This window comes from Mobula hypostoma, chromosome 12, assembly GCF_963921235.1.
Source record: "Mobula hypostoma chromosome 12, sMobHyp1.1, whole genome shotgun sequence".
Taxonomy (NCBI): Eukaryota; Metazoa; Chordata; class Chondrichthyes; order Myliobatiformes; family Myliobatidae; genus Mobula; species Mobula hypostoma.
The window spans coordinates 96,041,083-96,064,895 of NC_086108.1; the positions used below are offsets into that span (position 1 = coordinate 96,041,083).

General features: G+C 41.1%; 1 protein-coding gene across 3 annotated transcripts in view; it reads right to left on the bottom strand.

Moving 5' to 3' along the window:
• Positions 1 to 23,813, bottom strand: part of LOC134355022 (bromodomain-containing protein 3-like) — a 145,436-nt gene that overhangs the window by 108,411 nt on the left and 13,212 nt on the right. For all 3 annotated transcript variants that reach the window (XM_063064665.1, XM_063064664.1, XM_063064663.1), the window contains exons 2-4: positions 6,419 to 6,721; positions 1,705 to 1,842; positions 1,497 to 1,626 (exon numbers count right to left, since the gene is read on the bottom strand). In XM_063064665.1, coding sequence (XP_062920735.1) covers positions 1,497 to 1,626; positions 1,705 to 1,842; positions 6,419 to 6,622 — 472 coding nt within the window. In that variant the 5' untranslated portion in view covers positions 6,623 to 6,721. The remainder of the gene's footprint in view (positions 1 to 1,496; positions 1,627 to 1,704; positions 1,843 to 6,418; positions 6,722 to 23,813) is intronic.

Sequence of the window (23,813 nt, forward strand, 5' to 3'; positions counted from 1 at the left end):
TGAAACAACAAAGATTTCTCCAGGAATATACAACTACCCCTCCCTTGTCCTGCCTTATTAGTGTCTTGAGAAAGAAATTCTAGGATTCCTCCAAAACAATGGTTCAGAACCTGGCATCCTTGGTTAATGGCATTGGTCCATGGCATAAAAGGAGTTGGAAAACCCAGCTCCAAAATGAGGTGATACTATTTGACGTCAACCCAATGATCAACTTTGAGTTCAACTAAGATTATTCTAATTCAGGGGTCCCTAATCTTCTTTGCACCGCGGACCGGTTTAATATTGACAATATTCTTGCGGACCGGCCGACCAGGGCCAGGGGTGGGGGGGGGGGGTGGTGGGTGTTAATCACGACCGGAATATAGGTGATAAGTCAACTATGAGTCACTTGTGGCTAATACACTCAATTTCATTTCTAAAAGGGTTTACCTAACAAATTTAATATTAAACACAACGCATATTTTCCTCGCATGACTATTGATAAGTCAATTATAAGTCAATAGCATCATAACATTTTAAGTTTAGATATTAAACACACAGCGCATATTTTCCTCTTATGAACATATAAAATCATTGCAACACACCAGTATTGCTGAATCAGCGGGAGCCCTGGACTTGTTTTCCTGCAACAATACGGTCCCATCGAGGGGTGATGGGAGACAGTGATACTCGAAGGGGGTTCCTTATGTCCAGTCTATTCCGCAATTTAGTTTTCGTTGCATTCATTGCAGCAAACTCTGCTTCGCAGAGATATGTTGGAAATGGAAGCCATGTTTTCAGTGCTTTCGTGGCTATCTCAGGATATTCAGCCTCGACTTTGATCCGGAATGCCAGCAGAGATGTTATGTCAAACATACTTTTCAGCCCACCATCATTTGCAAGCTCGAGGAGTTGATCTTTTTCTCGCACTGACATAGATGATTCACCGGGGACATTCACAAGTGGGTCACGGACCCATTCCTTTGCACGTCTTGGGTCATTTGCGTCTTCGGTCACTAACGACCTCTCGTGCGTTCAAGTTCAACACTGCATGACAGGGAATGAGGAAAGGTGCAGCTGACTCATATCGTTTCATATCGCCAAATCATATTGTTTCCTCGCGGCCCGGTAGCACATGCTTTGCAGCCCGGTGGTTGGGGACCACTGTTGTAATTGACACCAACTGCTTTCATCACCTTAGGTAACTCAGGACCATTCATTACATATTTGATAACAGAAAAGAGTAAATCTAAAACAAAGGGAATTGTTGGAAGCACTCAGTAGGTCTTGTATTCTATTGTCATTTCTATTTCAACAAGACCCAGTCTCCAAGTCTTTAGATGAGGGGAAAACTACTAAATCAGTCAGCCTCAATCACACATCCTATGATCTTTGTAATGATTTTGGAAATCTTACCAGACTGAGACTATACTATAGAAAAAGACCGTCACCTTTCTTTCCTCCAATGTACAGTTACAGAGCTATATACAAGATGAGAAATATATCCATTTGATTACCTGATCCTTTTCCATGAATTGCTCTTTTATTAGCCACTGGAAGTTCTATTTCATCTTGTGGCATTTTTGCCACCCTCTGTAAAAATAGCTTCTCTAGTGTTTGTGCCATTAGAACTATATCATCACCTGGCTACAAGAAAAACATTGGTTATATTGATAATGATACAACCATTAAAACTTTCACAGAACAAATTAAGTAATTTCATACCCGATTATATACGTAACAGTTGGTAAACATTGTATTTATGTCTTCTATACACTCCATAGCTTTACAATAATATTTATTTTCCAAGCGTTTTTTGATTGTACCCAGATCCATTGGCTTCTTTGTTATTTGATAATAATCCTGAGAGAAAGAAAACATTGATGTTGAGATTGGAACCAGTTTTAGTTTTTTTTCCTTCTATTAGTTCATTAATTTAGCAGCACAGTCTGTAAATTTTAAGAAAATACAACTCTAAAACATCCCAAACACATTAAACACACTACAAATCTTTGATGCTTGTTATTCAATATAAAATTTGAATTTCACTCAACTTACAAAGAAAATAGTTGATCAAACATTTTAATATTCCACATGATGATACAACATGGTTACTTTTTTTTGAAAAATGAGGACTTATCAAGTAGAATGAAGTACTGAGACATCAAGAAATGAAAATGGGAATCTTAAAATAGGAGGGAATGTAAAATAATTTTGATCAAATGTTTCTTAAGGTACATTTAATGTCAGAGAAATGTTTATAATATACATCCTGAAATTCTTTTTCTTCGTAACCATCCACGAAAAGAGGAGTACCCCAAAGAATGATTGACAGTAAAATGTTAGAACCCCAAAGTCCCCCACCCCAGCTCCCCCCCCACACTCAAGCAGCAGCAAAGCAACAATCCCCCCTTCCCCACCAGCAAAGAAAGCATCGGCACCCCCCACCGAGCACTCAAGCATGCAGCAAAGCATCAATAAAGACACAGACTTGCAGTACCCCAAAGACCACTCGTTCAGTAATTCGATATACCACAGGCTCTCCCTAATAAGAGAAAAAGACGTGTCTCCGTTTCAGTAAGCACCATTCACGTTTCAGTACAACAGGAATTTTAGTGCCAAGGACTGAAATATAGACATTATGAAAGACATCCTAATACTTACCAATGATAGAGTAATGGGTCTGGATTGAGGAAAATGTGTCCATAATGTTGAGAAAACAAAATGTGACAATATGAACCAGATTACAGAAATACATTTAGATTAGATTAGATTATGAGGACACGCAGTCCTCTTTTATTGTCATTTAGTAATGCATGGATTTAGAAATGATACAATATTCCTCCGGTGTGATATCACAAAAACACAGGACAGACCAAGACTGAAAAACTAACAAAAACCACATAATTATAACATACAACAGTGCAACAATACCATAACTTGATGACGAACAGGTCATGGCACAGTAAAAAAGTTCAAAGTCTCTCGAATGTCCCACATCTCAAGCAGACGGGAGAAGGAAGAAAACTCTCCCTGCCATGCCCGACCACAGTCCGACTCCGAGTCGTCCGAAAACTTTGAGCCTCCGATCAGCCCTCTGACACCGAGTAACGAGCGCTGTCTCTACCCGAACAATTCGACCTCAGTCTCCGTCGCCAACAGCAGGCAAAGCCAGGGATTTTGGGGCCTTTCCTCCGGAAGATTCTCAATCACCCAGTAACAGCGGCAGCGAACTGGCATTTCAGAAATTTCTCCAGATGTTCCTCTGTGCTTTCACGTCCGTCTCCATCAAATCAGAATTGTCCACGGCCCCTATTTAACAGATACGATATCATTTCACCGGAGAGCTGCGCGTGCTGCGTCGTGTTGCCATCTTCTCCTCCCGCCAAATTTTGAAATGAAAACTAAATACTCTCAAAGATTTCAAATATTAACTCTCCACCAATCTCCTAACCACTCAGACGCAACCTGACATGCTCAATATTGCAATTTTTAATCTCAGAATTCCAGTATTCGTTGCAGTTGTCCAATTCACTGGATGTCCGGATTGAAATATTTCCTGGAAGTGTACATGCAAACAATTAAGTGCAGATTAAAAAGTGATAAAACTAGGATTTGGTAGAGTAGTTGTTCCTCTCTGCGCTGTGTGGCACATTGGGCAGCAAACTTGCCATTTCTTTCACATTTGTTTGTTGTTTATTTTTTTTTAAAAAAAACAAGGCTGATTTGCTAGCTCAATGCTGAACCCAACATGAAAAGAAAGCGTGCAAGGAGCTGGCCAAATTTGAACCCAGGACCACTCCCCTCCAGTGCCAGTGCAGATGCCATTACACCCATGGTGGAGTAAATTAGCTATACATTTCTGCAAAGGATAATGTATGGGTCTAGACTAATTATGCAAAGAATGAAAAGTCAAATCCACCACTGGGAGCATCTGCAGATTTCCTCGTGTTTGTGTTTTTAAATTTACATTGAGGTTTTTTTTTTAAGATACAAAAATAAATGGATAAATGGTAATAATTTGACTAGAAAGTTGTTATACTAGTTACAAAATTCCTTGAAAAATCAAACCTGGAACTTTAAACTCTGGTTTACTCTTCCCTGACATTGATGTATCAAGACTTATTCTAATTATATCTGCAATACATCACCATCTTTTCAATAACCAGTTCTAGTCGCCTCACTATAGGAAGGATGTGGAAGCATTGGAAAGGGTACAGAGGAGATTTACCAGGATGCTGTCTGGTTTAGAGAGTATGCATTATGATCAGAGATTAAAGGAGCTAGGGCTTTACTCTTTGGAGAGAAGGAAGATGAGAGGAGACATGATAGAGGTGTACAAGATAATAAGAGGAATAGATAGAGTGGATAGCAAGCTCCTCTTCCCCAGGGCACCACTGCTCAATACAAGAGGAGATGGCTTCAAGGTAAGGGGTGGGAAGTTCAAGGGGGATATTAGAGGAAGGTTTGTTTTTTTTTTAATTCAGAGAGTGGTTGGTGCATGGAATGCACTGCCTGAGTCAGTGGTGGAGGGAGATACAAGTGAAGTTTAAGAGACTACTAGACAGGTATATGGAGGAATTTAAGGTGGGGGCTTATATGGGAGGCAGGGTTTGAGGGTCAGCACAACATTGTGGGCCAAAGGGCCTGTTCCATGCTGTACTATTCTATGTTCTATAAGGTGAACTCGCCCTTGAATTTCCCCATAAAGAATAGTATTTTTAAAAACAAAGTTATAGAAAATTTCCAATATAGATTGTTTTAAATGATGTCAAGTATCAGAGAGGAATAAAGAGTCTATAGATAAATATTTCAAATAGCCGTGTTATTTCCACTGCAGCCAAAGTCAAAAGAACTGTATAAAGTTGCTGGCAAACTAACTTTTGATGAAGCATATGGTAAAGGTCTTTCCTCTTCTGGCTGGCCAGTCAGATAATAAAAGGCATCTAATTAAAGCATCTTAGAAAAGAAAAATTCAAGGGTGATTAGGAAGAACTGCTGTCAACGAATGATGGAATATGGCTGAATCATCTCATCTTTGCTTTCCAACATTTAGAGAGCCCTTGTGATAATATGGCACAATACAAAAAAAACTAATTACATAGAACACAGGAAAATACAGGCCTTCAGTCCACCACGTTTTGCCAAACATTTAACAAACTAAAATCAATCTAACCCTTCCCTCCGACATAGCACCCAGCCTAAGTTTCTTAATGCCTTTAATGTATCTGCCTTTACCACCACCCTGGCAGGGCGTTCCATGCACTCACCATTCCGTAAAAAACTTACCACTCAGTGTTTAAAGAAAAAAAAACCTCTGACACCTCCCTAATACTTTCCTCCAATCACCTTAAAATGATGCGCTCTCATATTAGTCATTTCCATTTTGGGTAAATGTCTACAGCCTCTTATCATCTTGTACACCTCTATCAAGCCCTAGCTTGCTCAAGCTATCTTCATAAGACATGCTGTCTAATCCAGGCAGCTTCCTAGTAAATCTTCTCAGCATCCTTACTGAAGCTTCCACAACCTTCCTATCATGAGGCGACCAAAACTAAACACAATAAACACAGCGCTGGAAGCTCATGGTAGGGAGTTTCTCCCTTCTACCAGCTGCGTGAGATGTTGGGGCTATCGGGACTTTGAGACTTTTTTTTTTAAACTGTGCCCATGGTCTGCTCTTATCAAATTACGGTATTGCTTTGCACTGTTGTAACTATATGTTATAATTATGTGGTTTTTGCAGTTTTAGTCTTGGTCTTGTGTTTCTGTGACATCATACCGGAGGAACATTGTATCATTTTTTAATGCATGCATTTCTAAATGACAATAAACGAGGACTAAGTGTTCTCATAATCTAATCTAATCTATTCTAATATTCCCAGTGTGACCTAGCCAGCATTACCCTACGGCTTCAATTAGATTGACTCTTATGTTTAGGTTTGTTTTTCAGAGTTCCTGCTTTCCACACTTATCCAACATTCAAATAAGGCAATGAACTTTCAAAGTCTTCTAGCGTTTGAATTGCTCTGCCTCACTATGCAGGTCAATTCTTCTTTCAGAGAAAGAGAATTAACTTGTGCAAAATGTGTTCATCGAAGACAACTAGGAAGAACAATGGACTAAAATTTTAAATCAGCAAGAAAATCCTATCAGCACCATGATAGTGGGTACCCACAAGTGTAAAATGCTTGTGCAGATTGTTTTATTATATAGTATTTACTACATCGGCGTCTGCTGCCAGTATTATTTACAATTGCTACAAAGACAGCCTGCCCATATACCCAAAATAAAACAGTTTAATTTTGTTACAGATACAGTTCAAATGTTTGATCTTCAACCTCATGACTGACGTGCTGAGCAATTTGTTAATTGCGGCTACTGAATAAAACAGGATGGTGTAAAAAGTGTTGTGAACAGATAAAAATATCATACTTACAGGCAAGTTTAGCTTCACAGCATCAACAGGTTGCTGGAATGGCCACGCAAAATGGTGTTTCCACAAAGCTTTAACCACCACGTTCTGCAAATATTGCAGCTGATTTGTCATGCGGCTAGGTTTATTTGGATTGCAGTACGCTGGTGGCTGTGGATTCACAAGTGTACGCTCATGCATAGCTCTTATATCTTCAGTTGATGTCATTTTGAATTTAAGTTCCTCAAAGCCAATAGTTTTTCCTTACATTTTCATTTGACGGCCTTGGCCATTTATTAAATCCATTACAACTTCACAATGTATCTGCTAAATGTGAACAGTACAGTTTTAGAATCATAGCAATTGTTGAAACTAAGCAGTTTAGGAAATAAAATGCAAATAAATACAGTACATCTCAAATTAATAGCCTCAACTAGTACTGAAATCATGGTTGCATAAATACTACGACTACAGAATTACCACTGGATCTTAAACAAGCTTCAGCAAAAGTTTCAATGATGAAAATGCCAAAACACAATTTAAAAACAAAAGACATTTTGCTTTTGTCCTTTTGGAGAAATCAGACATTTTAAAGGCTGAAAATACTGTGAGCATCCTGTTAATATGGAACAATACTGAGGTGGACTTAAATATCATTATGATCGCTTGAGATATACTGTTAGGCAAACAACTGGGGCAAAAAAGCTTTAAAAAAGTCCCCTGGCCCGGATGGCTTGCATCCCCATTGAATTTGTTAAGGATGCGACAATGCAAATTGATAAAGGCAAAGCACTGGATGTGGTTTATATGGATTTTAGTAAAGCATTTGATACAATTCCCCATGGTTGGCCCTCTCGGAATGTCAGGAGGTATGGGATGCAGAAAAACTTGGCTGTGTGGATACTGCACTGGCTTGCCCATAGAAGACAAAGGGTGGTTGCAGATGGACCATATGCTTGGAGGTTAGTGACCATTGGAGTTTCGCGGGAATCTGTTGCAGGATCCCTGCTCTTTGTGATTTTTATAGTGACTTGGATGAGGAAGTGGAAGGGTGGGTTAGTAAGTTTGCAGATGACACAGAGGTTGGTGGAGTGGTAGGTTGCAATGGGATTTTGACAGGATATTGACAGGAGCTGGGCTGAGAAGTGGCAGATGGAATTCAGCCTGGAAAACAGTGAAATGATTCACTTTGAAAAGATCAAATTTGCAAGCAGAAGACCTTAAAAAGGTCAAACACTCACCAATCCGAATTCAGAGGTCATTGGTGGAAAGCGGGAGCAGTTTCAGATTCCTGGCCATCAAAATCTCTAAGGATCTATCCTGGGCCTACCATACTGATGCAATCACAATGAAGGCACACCAGTGATATCTCATTCAGAGTTTGAAGAGCTTTGGTATGTCACAGATTAGCAAATTTCAACAAAAGTACCGTGGAGAGCATTCTGACTGGTATCATCTTGTATGGAGGTACCAATGCACAGGATTGCAAGAGGCTAGAGAGGGTTGTAGACTCCATTATGGGCACAAGCCTCCCCACCACTGAAGGCATCTTCCAAAGACTGCCTCAAGAAGGTGGCACTCACCATGCGGGACATGCTCGCTTCTCATTGCTAGCATCGGGCTGGTGGTACAGGAGCATGAAGACCCCCAAAATTCCCCTCTGCTATCAGATTTATGAATGGTCCATGAACAATACCTCACTATTCCTCTTTTACACTACAGTATTTGTATTGTAACTTACAGCAATTTTGGTATGCCTGCACTGTACTGCTGCCACAAAACAAATTCTGACAAAAAGTTAATACAGAAGTAATTCGATCTTGTTGAATTATCCATTTTAGTATATTATTTGTCTCATGATCATTTTGAGACCAAGTCCCCTAGTTCCAGTCTCATTCACCAGTGTCAACAACTCTCCTGCTTCTATCTTATCTACCCTTTTCATAATTTTGTTTCTATAAGATCTCTTCTCATTCTTCTGAATACCAATGAGTAGTCCCAGGCAACTTAATCTCTCCTCACAGGCTCATGCTCATCTCTGGAATCACCACCTCCAAAGTTAGTACATCTTTCCTTAAGTCTGTGTCTGAAGTCTCCGTCAATCAGAGTTGACCATAGATATTGTGTCCTAGCTGTCTAGATATGCAAGCCTAGGTAGTACGATATGGAGAGCAAGCTGTTGCCCGTGTAGCAAGATCCCTGTCCATGCATCTGATATACCCTAAGGAACAGCAGAGACTGATACAGTTTGGTACCAGCAGCATCGCAGGAGTTGTCAGTCAACAATGAACTCAATGCAAGACTGCCTTAGGGACTCCAGCTCCCGATTTTTCCCCTCAGGTTTTACTCCCATTGCCTTCCCCATGAGTTGATGTAGCCACAAGGCAGTGGAGATTAGAGGTCAGAGTTTTCCATCTCCTAGATGAGCTGCCAACCACGGCTGACGAGCAAGTAGTTTTAAAGCACCAGTAATCTGCCTTTACCCCTTTTCCTGTCAGTAGAAACGATTTCACTGGGCTTAGTAGCTAAGCCACACGTGAAGGCCAGGAGCTGGACTTGGTTATCAGAAGCTATTTGAGGCGCACACCATCAGGGGCATTTAATAGGTAGTGTCCCCATTACCACCCCTGGCTATAACAATCTTAAGGAGACTGGAATTGCACACAATATTCCTGATATAGCCTCACTTAAACCCACTACATTTGCAGTATAACCTCCCTGATCTTAAATTCAATCCTTCTAGTAATGAAGACCAACATTTCATTTGCTTTCTTTATAACCTGTTGCAGCTGTAAATCAACCTTCTAGGATTCATGCACACGCACACTCAAGTCCATCTGTACAAATGAATACTGGAATCTTCTACCATTTAAATAATATGATCTTCTATTTTTCCTTTCAAATTCAATAACTGTATATTTACCAACATTGCATTCCATCTGCCAGACCCTTTCCCACTCAGTCAACTTGTATGCACTCAGCAGTCATCATTAAAAAAAAACCAAGAGATTCCGCAGATGCTGAAAATCCAGAACATACAAATTGCTGGAGGAACTCTGCTGGTGAGGCAGCATCTATGGAAATGCATAGAGTCGATGTTCCTGATGAAGGGTCTCAGCCTTATTTCCATAGAGCATCTGCTGAGTTCCTCCAGTATTTTGTGTGTGTTACACTCCACAACCACTTTAATAGGTAATGCAGGGTTATCCAAGTTACTGTCACCCTTCTGTCAGCTTGAACCAGTCTGGCCATTCTCCTCTCACCTTTCTCATTAACAGGGCATATAACCCTGCTCACTGGATGTCCTTTTTTTTTTCTTTGGCACCATTCTCTGTAAACTCTAGGGAGACTGTTGTGCATGAATATCCCAGGACATCAGCAGTTTCTGAGATACTCAAACCACTCCATCTGGCACACTCACTCCATGGTCAAAGTCACTTAGGTCACATTTCTTCCCATTCTGATGTTCACTCTGAACAACTAAACCTTTTGACCATGTCTGTCTGCATTTATGTAATGAGTTGCTACCTCATGATTGGCTGATTAGACATTTGCATTAACAAGGTGCAAAGGGGTACCTAAAGTGGCCACTAAGTGCATATCTCTATAGATTCTCCACACCTTTACACAATTTGCATATCCACTATTTACTGTTATCAGCAAACTTGGATCGCTATACTTAATCCCTCTTCTATATCATTTATGTATATCATAAACAGTTGCAGGCCAGCACCAACCCCTGTCCAACTCCACTCTTCACTGCTAACCGGAGAAACATCCATTCCTTCTCTGCTTTCTACTGGCTAACCAATCCTCTATCCATGCTAATACATTACCTTCAATTGCATGGATCCTTATCTTATGGACAAGTATTTCATGTGGCACCTTATCAAATGCCTTCTGGAAATCCATGCATACAACATCCACCTGTTCCCCTCTACCCATTGCATTCAAATAACTCCAGTGAGTTTGTCAAACTTGTCCTTCATGAATCCAAGCTGTATCTGCCTGATGGAATCACTTTTATCCAGATGTCTATTTTTTCCCCTAATGAGGGCATGGGTAGCACTTATTCTTGGAAGCGGAACAAGTGCTGGGAGGGAGATTGGTGAGAAGGTATGGGGGGGACGGACGAATGGACAAGGCAGTCGCGTAGGGAGCAATCCCAGTGGAAAGTAGAAGTGGGGGGGGTAGGGAAAGATGTGCTTAGTCGTGGGATCCCGTTGGAGGTGGCAGAAGTTACGGAGAATTATATGTTGGACCCAGAGGCTAGTGGGGTGGTAGGTGAGGACAAGAATGGGGTGAAAGCAGATGTGCGTGAAATGGGAGAGATGCGTTTGAGAGCAGAGTTGATGGTGGAGGAAGGGAAGCCCCTTTCTCTAAAAAAAGGATATCTCCTTCGTCCTGGAATGAAAAGCCTCATCCTGAGAGCAGATGCGGCCCTTATACTTCCTCCGTCACCACTATTCAGGACTTATCCTTGTAAGTGGAACAAGTGCTACACATGCCCTTACACTTCCTCCCTCACCACCATTCAGGGCCCCAGACAGTCCTTCCAGGTGAGGCGACACTTCATCTGTGAGTCGGCTGGGGTGATGTACTGCGTCCGGTGCTCCGGATGTGGCCTTCTATACATTGGTGAGACCCAACGCAGACTGGGAGATCATTTTGCTGAACACCTACGCTCTGTCCACCAGAGAAAGCAGGATCTCCCAGTGGCCACACATTTTAATTCCGCATCCCATTCCCATTCTGATATGTCTATCCACGCCTCCTCTACTATCAAGATGAAGCCACACTCAGGTTGGAGGAACAACACCTTATATTCCGTCTGGGTGGCCTCCAATCTGATGGCATGAACATTGACTTCTCTAACTTCTGTTAATGCCCCACCTCCCCTTTGTCCCCCATCTCTTATTTATTTATTATCATTGATTCCTCCCCCGCCCCTTTTTTCCTCCTCTCTTTTTTCTCCCTCTGTCCCTCTCACTATACTCTTTGCCCATCCTCTGGGCTACTTCCCCTTCCCCTTTCTTTCTCCCTAGGCCTCCCATCCCACGATCCTCCCCCTTCTCCAGCTCTGTATCCCTTTTGCCAATCAACTTTCCAGCTCTTAGCTCCATCCCTCCCCCTCCTGTCTTCTCCTATCATTTCAGATCTCCCCCTCCCACTTTCAAATCTCTTACTTTCTCTTCTTTCTGTTAGTCCTGACGAAGGGTCTCGGCCCGAAACCTCGACTGTACCTTTTCCTATAGATGCTGCCTGGCCTGCTGCGTTCTCCAGCATTTTTTGTGTGTGTTGCTTGAATTTCCAGCATCTGCAGATTTCCTCATGTTTGCGTCTTTCCTTTTGGAGCTGATCTTCTGAACTGCCTGGACGAGATGACATACTTGTGGTGTGAATCGAAGTCTCGAAGGTGCAGTAATGGTCAATATCGCTCTTTATTGGTGCATTGGCCATTCAGCCTGAATTCATATCATCCCTAAACTTAGGAATCAAGTTTTTGGTTTCGGAGTCTTAATCATGGATACAAATTGTGACCAGCCGTGATCCCAATGCCAATTCCCCTGGTAAATTAGCACCTATGTTCCTCCACAGCCAATGGCTTTCCTTTGCCCCACTATCTACCTTCTGTCCTCAGAGCAGTTAGCAATCCATAAACTCTGGACTCATTATTCTACCATTAGATTTCTTACTGAAGACTTCTAGAAAATTTACATTTACCTCTACTGCACTACCATTGACTATTTTGTTAACTCCTTAAAATATATATTGTTAGTCAAACTAAATTTTCCCTTTCAAATGGAAAAAATACAAATTATTCACATTTTCAAGTAATTCTGGTAACATGTAGCTCAAAAGAAATAGTACGCAAATACATAACAACTGAAACCTTACCTTTGAGTACTGTTGGGGGGGGGGGACAGCTTACCCGGGGGAAGCGACAGTGGCCGTGCCTCTGGCACAGAGTCTGGCCCTGTAGCTCAGAAGGGTAGGGCAAGGAAGAGGAGGGCAGTTGTGATAGGGGACTCGATAGTAAGGGGGTCAGATAGGCGATTCTGTGGACGCAGTCCAGAGACCCAGATGGTAGTTTGCCTCCCTGGTGCCAGGGTCCGGGATATTTCTGATCGTGTCCAAGATATCCTGAAGTGGGAGGGTGAGGAGCCAGAGGTCGTGGTACATATAGGTACCAATGACATAGGTAGGAAAAGGGATGAGGTCCTGAAAGGAGAATATAGGGAGCTAGGAAGGGAGTTGAGAAAAAGGACCGCAAAGGTAGTAATCTCGGGATTACTGCCTGTGCCACGTGACAGTGAGAGTAGGAATGCGATGAGGTGGAGGATAAATGCGTGGCTGAGGGATTGGAGCAGGGGGCAGGGATTCAAGTTTTTGGATCATTGGGACCTCTTTTGGCGCAGGTGTGACCTGTACAAAAAGGACCGGTTACACTTGAATCCTAGGGGGACCAATATCCTGGCAGGGAGATTAGCGGGGGCGACTGAGGTGACTTTAAACTAGAATGATTGGGGGGTGGGAATCAAATTAAAGAGGCTAGGCGTGAGGAGGTTAGTTCACAACAGAGGGATGGGAACCAGTGCAGAGAGACAGAGGAGCGTAGAAGCAAAAAGTACAAAGGAGAAAAGTAAAAGTGGCAGGCCGACAAATCCAGGGCAAGCATTAAAAAGGGCCACTTTTCAACATAATTGTACAAGGGCTAAGAGAGTTGTAAAAGAGCGCCTGAAGGCTTTATGTGTCAATGCAAGGAGCATTCGTAATAAGGTGGATGAATTGAAAGTGCAGATTGTTATTAATGATTATGATATAGTTGGGATCACAGAGACATGGTTCCAGGGTGACCAGGGATGGGAGCTCAACGTTCAGGGATATTCAATATTCAGGAGGGATAGACATGAAGGAAGGGGAGGTGGGGTGGCGTTGCTGGTTAAAGAAGAGATTAACACAATAGAAAGGAAGGACATAAGCCGGGAAGATGTGGAATCGATATGGGTAGAGCTGCGTAACACTAAGGGGCAGAAGACGCTGGTGGGAGTCGTGTACAGGCCACCTAACAGTAGTAGTGAGGTCAGAGATGGTATTAAACAGGAAATTAGAAATGTGTGCAATAAAGGAACAGCAGTTATAATGGGTGACTTCAATCTACATGTAGACTGGGTGAACCAAATTGGTAAAGGTGCTGAGGAAGAGGATTTCTTGGAATGTATGCGGGATGGTTTTTTGAACCAACATGTCGAGGAACCAACTAGAGAGCAGGCTATTCTGGACTGGGTTTTGAGCAATGAGGAAGGGTTAATTAGCGATCTTGTCGTGAGAGGCCCCTTGGGTAAGAGTGACCATAATATGGTGGAATTCTTCATTAAGATGGAGAGTGACATCGTTAATTCAGAAACAAAGGTTCTGAACTTAAAGAGGGGTAACTTTGAAGGCATGAGACGTGAATTAGCTAAGATAGACTGGCAAATGACACTTAAAGGATTGATGGTGGATATGCAATGGCAAGCATTTAAAGGTTGCATGGATGAACTACAATTGTTCATCCCAGTTTGGCAAAAGAATAAATCAAGGAAGGTAGTGCACCCGTGGCTGACAAGAGAAATTAGGGATAGTATCAATTCCAAAGAAGTAGCATACAAATTAGCCAGAGAAAGTGGCTCACCTGAGGACTGGGAGAAATTCAGAGTTCAGCAGAGGAGGACAAAGGGCTTAATTAGGAAGGGGAAAAAAGATTATGAGAGAAAACTGGCGGGGAACATAAAAACGGAATGTAAAAGCTTTTATAGATATGTAAAAAGGAAAAGACTGGTAAAGACAAATGTAGGTCCCCTGCAGACAGAAACAGGTGAATTGATTATGGGGAGCAAGGACATGGCAGACCAATTGAATAATTACTTTGGTTCTGTCTTCACTAAGGAGGACATAAATAATCTTCCAGAAATAGTAAGGGACAGAGGGTCCAGTGAGATGGAGGAACTGAGTGAAATACATGTTAGTAGGGAAGTGGTGTGAGGTAAATTGAAGGGATTGGAGGCAGATAAATCCCCAGGGCCAGATGGTCTGCATCCTAGAGTGCTTAAGGAAGTAGCCCAAGAAATAGTGGATGCATTAGTGATAATTTTTCAAAACTTGTTAGATTCTGGACTAGTTCCTGAGGATTGGAGGGTGGCTAATGTAACCCCACTTTTTAAAAAAGGAGGGAGAGAGAAACCGGGGAATTATAGACCGGTTAGCCTAACGTCGGTGGTGGGGAAACTGCTGGAGTCAGTTATCAAGGATGTGATAACAGCACATTTGGAAAGCGGTGAAATGATCGGACAAAGTCAGCATGGATTTGTGAAAGGAAAATCATGTCTGACGAATCTCATAGAATTTTTTGAGGATGTAACTAGTAGAGTGGATAGGGGAGAACCAGTGGATGTGGTATATTTGGATTTTCAAAAGGCTTTTGACATGGTCCCACACAGGAGATTAGTGTGCAAACTTAAAGCACACGGTATTGGGGGTAAGGTATTGGTGTGGGTGGAGAATTGGTTAGCAGACAGGAAGCAAAGAGTGGGAATAAACGGGACCTTTTCAGAGTGGCAGGCAGTGACTAGTGGGGTACCGCAAGGCTCAGTGCTGGGACCCCAGTTGTTTACAATATATATTAATGACTTGGATGAGGGAATTAAATGCAGCATCTCCAAGTTTGCGGATGACACGAAGCTGGGTGGCAGTGTTAGCAGTGAGGAGGATGTTAAGAGGATGCAGGGTGACTTGGATAGGTTGGGTGAGTGGGCAAACTCATGGCAGATGCAATTTAATGTGGATAAATGTGAAGTTATCCACTTTGGTGGCAAAAATAGGAAAACAGATTATTATCTGAATGGTGGCCGATTAGGAAAAGGGGAGGTGCAACGAGACCTGGGTGTCATTATACACCAGTCATTGAAAGTGGGCATGCAGGTACAGCAGGCGGTGAAAAAGGCGAATGGTATGCTGGCATTTATAGCAAGACGATTCGAGTACAGGAGCAGGGAGGTACTACTGCAGTTGTACAAGGCCTCGGTGAGACCACACCTGGAGTATTGTGTGCAGTTTTGGTCCCCTAATCTGAGGAAAGACATCTTTGCCATAGAGGGAGTACAAAGAAGGTTCACCAGATTGATTCCTGGGATGGCAGGACTTTCATATGAAGAAAGACTGGATGAACTGGGCTTGTACTCATTGGAATTTAGAAGATTGAGGGGGGATCTGATTGAAACGTATAAGATCCTAAAGGGATTGGACAGGCTAGATGCAGGAAGATTGTTCCCGATGTTGGGGAAGTCCAGAACGAGGGGTCACAGTTTGAGGATAGAGGGGAAACCTTTTAGGACCGAGATGAGGAAAAACTTCTTCACACAGAGAGTGGTGAATCTGTGGAATTCTCTGCCACAGGAAACTGTTGAGGCCAGTTCATTGGCTATGTTTAAGAGGGAGTTAGATATGGCCCTTGTGGCTACAGGGGTCAGGGGGTATGGAGGGAAGGCTGGGGCGGGGTTCTGAGTTGGATGATCAGCCATGATCATAATAAATGGCGGTGCAGTCTCAAAGGGCCGAATGGCCTACTCCTGCACCTATTTTCTATGTTTCTAAACAAATACAGGAAGATGGTTCAATTTTGTAATCTCTTGTACTCAAACGCATTTCTTCACTGTGATCAGATAGTATAATCCTTTTACAGTTGTTCACTGGTTACAATCAAATATTAAACCTCTAAAACACTTCCAAATACATTCACTACTAGCTCTGTTCTACCTAGCAATTCTACCTGAAGTCCCTTTTGTGCTATTGATTCAGACACGTAGAAAGAATCCATTTATCCCTCTGGCAGCAATGAAACGCAGGTGTGACTATTTCTCCTTATAAATGTACTTTGAATTATTGTGTAGATAGTCAAAGCACCAAAATATCTGACATTAGAGTTACCTTTTAATTGACAGTAATAGCTTATTATATGACATCTTACATTCAGTAAACTTAATCATAGCTGGCTTACACTCACTTGCAAAACCAATTTCATGGCTTTGAGATGAACATTTTAGGTTTTAGAAGTTAACAGAATGTGACTTAACTCCTTACATGTACAGGAATACCAAATGTCAGATAGTTTTTATTTACATCAGGTCAGAACCATGCAAGTAAAAGCTTTCACTTACATGGTCAGAAATACAAAAATAATTATCCTTAATTCTGTGCAGGAACCTTGAAGTTCCAAACTGATTTTCTGGACAATTTCCAGACTGCTGTTGCCATATTCTGGAAATGCAGAGTACAGTGTGAAAGACAAAATAGATTCTTTATTTTAACATGTCCTTGTTTCTTGATATCCCATAGTTGCTTTTTATAGCTGTCTGGATTTTTTTTAAAAATATAAACTTTTTTTTAAAAAAACTGGATGATGCCTCTTACCTCATTTGCTAACTAACTACACAAGTAAAACCATCGCCTTCTAAGGATATGCACTAGTTTTGTATTGCAACATTTGAATACTTTCCACAACTTGTCTGAAAATTTACCAATTAACAACTCAGTCTACATTTCTGATCTGTTCACATTTTATTTTTTTGAATTTAAAAACTTGACCCAGACGGTTAGCCAAATTCTCACTCATTGCTTGTCAAATCTAGAATGTCAGATTGAAAAGTTAGTGAAAAGGATTGCCCAAATATAATATCAAATATTTATTACTTTTCTGCTAGAATGCAAGATAACGTTTTAAAATCATAAGATGAAACATTAGAATGTCAAGGCAAAGAACCCAGCAGCAGCTGATCAAAATCAAGAAACTGCAGATGCTGGAAATCTGAAAAATTAGCTGCTTCTCTTTGCACAGAACTGATTGTTTTTAAGACCTCGCAGTGGCCTCATTCCAGCAGCACATTAGGTTGGGATAATGTTATCAGCTTTGCTCTGGAATTAACTTAGAAGTAAAGTGGCCCAAAAACCAGAAGGATCAGTGGAAAGGTGTGGCAATTGTCAGGCTGCATTCATGTGGTATTTTCAGGTCAATAGTAGAATCGACCTGTGACAATTAAGATACATAAGTCGACGTATTTACATTAAAAATGTATAAAGAAATTAGAACTGGTATAGTCACAAGCATTTTTTAAAAATAGTGTGACAGGTAAGGTTACTCCTGTTTTCCCTGTTGCACCCACCAAAAAATGAAATCCCATTTTCACTGAGGATTTCAAAATAATTGAATTATTTGTTTAGACATCTCTTTTTAAAGTACCTTTGCTTTTCCAATTATTTGTAGTACATTTAAAATTAGTGCCTCCGTTTGCACACTGTGCACCTCAGTGGAAATACTTGAAATCTAATTATTCAAAGTGCCAATTAGTCAAGAAAATATGACTGTTCATAAACATTAATCCTCAAGGAAGCCAGCTAAAAGCAATGGGCTGTATTCAAAAGCAAAATATTAAAAGTATCACATATCCAAAACAATAACTGAAAATTCTAATAATACTCAGACCTGAGTATTCTCAGTATTCTAATAATACTCAGCATGTGTGTGTGAGAGGCAACAGTACAGGTCAATAAACTATCAAAACTGGAGAAGTTGCAAATGAAACAAGTTTTAACTTATAGAGAAAGTGAGGATAGGACAGAATCAAAAGAAATGTCTGAAATCTGCAGTTGATGCAACTGGAAAAGAACTGTTGAAATTTGACATTGCAAGAGATAAAAATTATACAGTGGTATACAACAGTTTGGGCACCCCGGTCAAAATTTCTGTTACTGTGAATAGCTGAGTAAAAGATGAACTGATTTCCAAAAGGTTAAAGATGACACATTTCTTTAATATTTAAAGCAAAAAAAAAACTTTATTTCCATCTTCTACAGTTTCAAAATAACAATAAAGGAAAAGGGCCCAAAGCAAAAGTTCGGGCACCCTGCTTGGCAGTACTTAATAACACCCCCTTTGGCAAGTATCACAGCTTGTAAACGCTTTTTGTAGCCAGCTAAGAGTCTTTCAATTCTTGTTTGGGGGATTTTCACCTATTCTTCCTTGAAAAAGGCTTCTAGTTCTGTGAGATTATTGGAATGTCTTGCATGCACTGCTCTTTTGAGGTCTATCCACAGATTCTCAATGATGTTTAGGTCAGGGAACTGCGAGGGCCATGGCAAAACCTTCATCTTCGCCTCTTGAGGTAGTCCATTAGGGATTCTGAGGTGTGCTTAGGTTCATTATCCTGTTGTAGAAGCCATCCTCTTTTCATCTTCGGCTTTCTGACAGACGGTGTGATGTTTGCTTCCAGAATTTGCTGGTATTTAATTGAATTCATTCTTCCCTCTACCAGTAAATGTTCCCCGTGCCACTGGCTGCAACACAAGCCCAAAGCATGATTGATCCACCCCCGTGCTTAACAGTTGGAGAGGGGTTCTTTTCATGAAATTCTGCACCCTTTTTTCTCCAAACATACCTTTGCTCATTGCAGCCAAAAAGTTCTATTTTAACTTCATCAGTCCACAGGACTGGTTTCCAAAATGCATCAGGCTTGTTTAGATGTTCCTTTGAATCTTTTGGAAGCTTGTATCACCAGGCTTAACAACAGTTCTACCCTGCTCTTACAGGACTATTGAATGGTTCCCTAGTGCACGGTAGCGTAGTGGTTGGCACAACGCTTTGCAGTACCAGCGAACTGGGTCCAATTCTCGCCACTTCCTGAAGGAGTATGTACGTTCTCCCTGTGACTACATGGGATTTATCTGGGTGCTCTGGTTTTCAACCACAGTCCAAAGACATACCAGTTGGGAAGTTAATTGGTCATTGTAAAATTGTCCCGTGATTAGACTAGGGTTAAATTGGGGGTTACTGGGCAGCGCAGCTGGAAGGGGTAACTTCATCCTGTATCTCAATAAATAGTTCTTGATCTCTCGACTTACCTCATTATGACCTTGTAACTTATTGTCTACCTGCACTGCACTCTCTACAAGTTACACTTTATTTCTGCATTGTTATTGCTTTACCTTGCCCTACCTCAACGCACTGTGTAATGATCAGGATTTAAGACAAGCTTTTCACTGTACCTTAGTACATGTTACAATAACAAAACAATTCCAATTTCTAAATCAACACACAAAATACTGGAGAAACTCAACAGATCAGATAGCATCTATGGAAATGAATGAACAGTCAACGTTTCGGGCTGAGACCCTTCATCAGGACCCAATTTCCCAATAATGTTACTACCTACCACAGGAGAACAGTTTTGATATTGGTTTATTATTCTTACATGTACCAAGATATAATGAAAAACTGTCTTGAATACTGCTCATACAGATCAAACTATACAGCACAAGGTAAAGCAATAACAATGCAGAATAAAGTGTAAAAAACTACAGAGTGCAGTGTAGGCAAACAATAAAGTGTAAGATCATAATGAGGTAAGTAAGAAGCCAAATATACTAAGGCAATAACTAGGTTTTAAAAATGCTTTCACCCTCTACAAGGCAGGACAGGGAGGGATAAATGTTGGGGCAAGTGCAGTTTGAACAAAACTGAAGAAACTTGACACCATAATCTGTGACCTCCACCTCTATGGACAAAAGGTATCACTGTCTGCAAATTTCCCTCTAGGTCGCCACGATTTGGAAATAGATATTGTTCGTTATAATTGAAACAACTCCCTACGCAATAGCCTCATGGCCACTGCTTTACCAATAGAAAATGAAGCAGTTTAAAAACAGCAGATCAGTGACATCAGGAACAGTCAAAGACAAAAAATAAATTCTTTCTTACCATTGGTGTCCACCACAACAACAAAAAAAACTGATGCTGCAAAAAGAGGTGCAAATGCAATACAATCCTGATGAATCCAAACAAAAGGTGAAGCACAATGATTAATGCTATGGAAGCGATTTTTTTTTTGGTCTCTACAAAAATAAATACAGGATTAATTCCAACATGCAGAGTGATCACTTTCCTCCTCAAAGAATGGTCGTTGTGATAGCAGATTATCTGCCGTATGATACACAAGAACTGGAACTTTACTTTCCCAAAGCTCTTCGTCAGTAAAGCAATGTTCAACTACCACTTGCAACTTTATGCCAATTCAGACTCGATTCCAGGTTAGCCAGGGTGATGGGGAGCTGGGGGAACTGTAAGAAAAAAGGAGATTGTAGGATGGCCTGGGTAGATCAGAATGGGAAAGAAAGGGACTGGAGGAAGGGCAGGTTACCTGAAATTGGAAATTTCAATATGCATGTCTTTGGGCCATAGACTACCCAGACAGAATACGAGGTTCTGTATTTCTAAATCAATAAACTTGTTTAAGAATGGACCCAAACATTGACAAATACCAAAGAATGAAATTTTTGCGATTGGAATGCTTTGACACGCATGCATGTTTTTTTTCCCCTGATCTGCTGAAGCAAAGTGGTATTATTGACTCAGTCTCATTTTTTTCCTCTACATTCTGGGACCTCTACTTTTTGTGATTTTTATTAATGACCTGGATGTGGGGGTAGAAGGGTGGGTTGGCAAGTTTGCAGACGCCACAAAGGTTGGTGGTGTTGTAGATAGTGTAGAGGATTGTCAAAGATTGCAGAGAGACATTGATAGGATGCAGGAGTGGGCTGAGAAGTGGCAGATGGAGTTCAACCCAGAGAAGTGTGAAGTGGTACACTTTGGAAGGACAAACTCCAAGGCAAAGTAAATGGCAGGATACTAGGTAGTGTGGAGGAGCAGAGGGATCTCGGGGTACATGTCCACAGATCCCTGAAAGTTGCCTCACAGGTGGATGGGGTAGTTAAGAAAGCTTATGGGGTGTTAGCTTTCATAAGTCGAGGGATAGAGTTTAAGAGTCGCGATGTAATGATGCAGCTCTATAAAACTCTGGTTAGGCCACACTTGGAGTACTGTGTCCCGTTCTGGTCACCTCACTATAGGAAGGATGTGGAAGCTTTGGAAAGGGTACAGAAGAGATTTACCAGGTTGCTGCCTGGTTTAGAAAGTATGCATTATGATCAGAGATCAAGGGAGCTAGGGCTTTACACTTTGGAGAGAAGTAGAATGAGAGGAGACTTGATAGACGTGTACAAGATAATGAGAGGAATACATAGAGTGGATAGCCAGCGCCTCTTCCCCAGGGCACCACTGCTCAATACAAGAGGACATGGCTTCAAGGTAAGGGGTGGGAAGTTCAAGGGGGATATTAGAGGAAGGTTTTTTACTCAGAGAGTGGTTGGTGCGTAGAATGCACTGCCTGAGTCAGTGGTGGAGGCAGATACACTAGTGAAGTTTAAGAGACTACTAGACAGGTATATGGAGGAATTTAAGGTGGGGGCTTATATGGGAGGCAGGGTTTGAGGGTCGGCACAACATTGTGGGCCGAAGGGCCTGTACTGTGCTGTACTATTCTATGTTCTATGTAGAGGTAGAATCATGGCTTATGATTGTATTAAGATTATATTTCTGAAGACGTTATTCCATATTACAAGTCACTATCAACCAGCAAACTCAGTAACTAACATTTCCCTTGAGTTGAAAAAACGGAAATCTAAAAATAGTGTTCTTTTTACAATAAGCATTTAAAAATAGGATCATCAACCTTGTTTTAAATTACGAGTAATTGCCAGCTGGCCAGAAGTTAATTAAGTTTACCTCAAAAAGAAAATACAAGTGTTTATTTATGAAAATAATATTTAATTATGACACTTATACAATTGAATGAACTGTTTAAAGTTAATCAGAAAAACTGTGGGCACCACCTCTTTTATACAAATATTAGGACTGTTTGAATTGGACTGTAAAAGACACCATAGGATTATGGTGCACTGGATGTAAATCTGTGCAATTATCTCAATTTAAAGGACAACATCAATACATACTTACAACCAGCAAAGTGGTCCAATTAAACTGGTCCAATTAAACTAAGTGGTAAACTAACTAAATCACAATTTAATTGGAAGCTAGTTTGAGAAAATTCCAAAAAGAAGTTGCACGTGATGCAACAACATAAAAGAGACAAAATATTAAGAATGCCAATGATTGGAATTCATAAACACGAGAAAGTCTGCAGACACTGGAAATCCAAGACAATACATGCAAAATGCTGGCGGAACTCAGCAGGTCAGGCAGCATCTATGGAAATGAATGAACAGTCGACATTTCTGGCCAAGACCATTTTCGGTCCTGAAGGAGGAAGGGGAAAGGTGCTAGAATAAAAACGTAGGGGGACGGGGAGGAGACTAACTAGAATGTCATTAGTGAAGCAAAGTGGGTGGAAAAGGTCAAGAGCTGGAGAAGAAAGAATCTGATAGAAGAGGAGAGTAGACAAGAGGAGAAAGGATAGGAGGGGGGCACAGGGAGAAGTGACAGGCAATTGAGAAGAGGCCAGAGTGGGAAACAGAAGAAGAGGGGAGGAGGAGGGAAAAAAATTACTAGAAGGAGAAATTCATATCCATGCCATCGGGTTGGAAGCTCCTGGCCTGAAATGTCGACTGTTCATTCATTTCCATAGATGCTGCCAGACCCGCCGAGTTCCTCCAGCATTTTGAGAGTGATTGGAAATTGTAGAAGATATATTTTAGTTCAAGTTTTATCAAGCAGGTGGGTCCAAGAAAGAACTGGCAGGATACCCATCGCAATTTTCAACATGCCTGAACTAAGGAGCTAAACTAAGCCAGCAAGCACAAAAGACAAACTACTTAAGTACAGATTGAAAGAAGCTTAAAGGACTGGAATGGGGGAAACAAGAGAGGGTAAGGTAATGAAAAGGAATGATTTATTACAATAAGGGGTGAGGAGAGTGTTAAGCAAAAACAGAAGACTATTAAAATAGAGCTTGCATTTCCATGAACAGCAGGGAGAAACCCTAAGTACATACTGTTAATCTTACAAAGCAGCTCACAAAATAATAGAGACTAAAAAAGTAGTAGGAACATGCAATGAAACCTCATGCTTGCTCCACTATTCAATAATGTCAAGGCTGATATTTTTTATTTCTCTTAATTCTATATCCGTTGATTCCCTTCCTATTCAAACAAAAATTAAACTATCTTTACCTTTGTCATTGTGCCCCCAAAACCTGCAGGGGTTCCCAACCCGGGATCCACAGACCCTGCAGTTAATGGTAGGAGCCCCATGGCATTAAAAAAAAAAGTTGGGAACCCCTGCTCCAAGGTATAGAATACCAATGGATTCACTGCAATTCAAGTGAAGAAAGACATTCTCAAGCTGAAGACAGTGTAAAAGAAATTTACAAGGATGCTTGCTGGATTAGAGGTTTTGAGTTATTGGGAGAGGTTCAAATTTCAAAGTCAATTTATTATCAAAATATGCAATTACCACAAGATTCATTTTCATACAGGAATTTACAGGAAAATGAATACTATAGAATTTTCTTTGCACCTTTCCAAACTCTGCCTA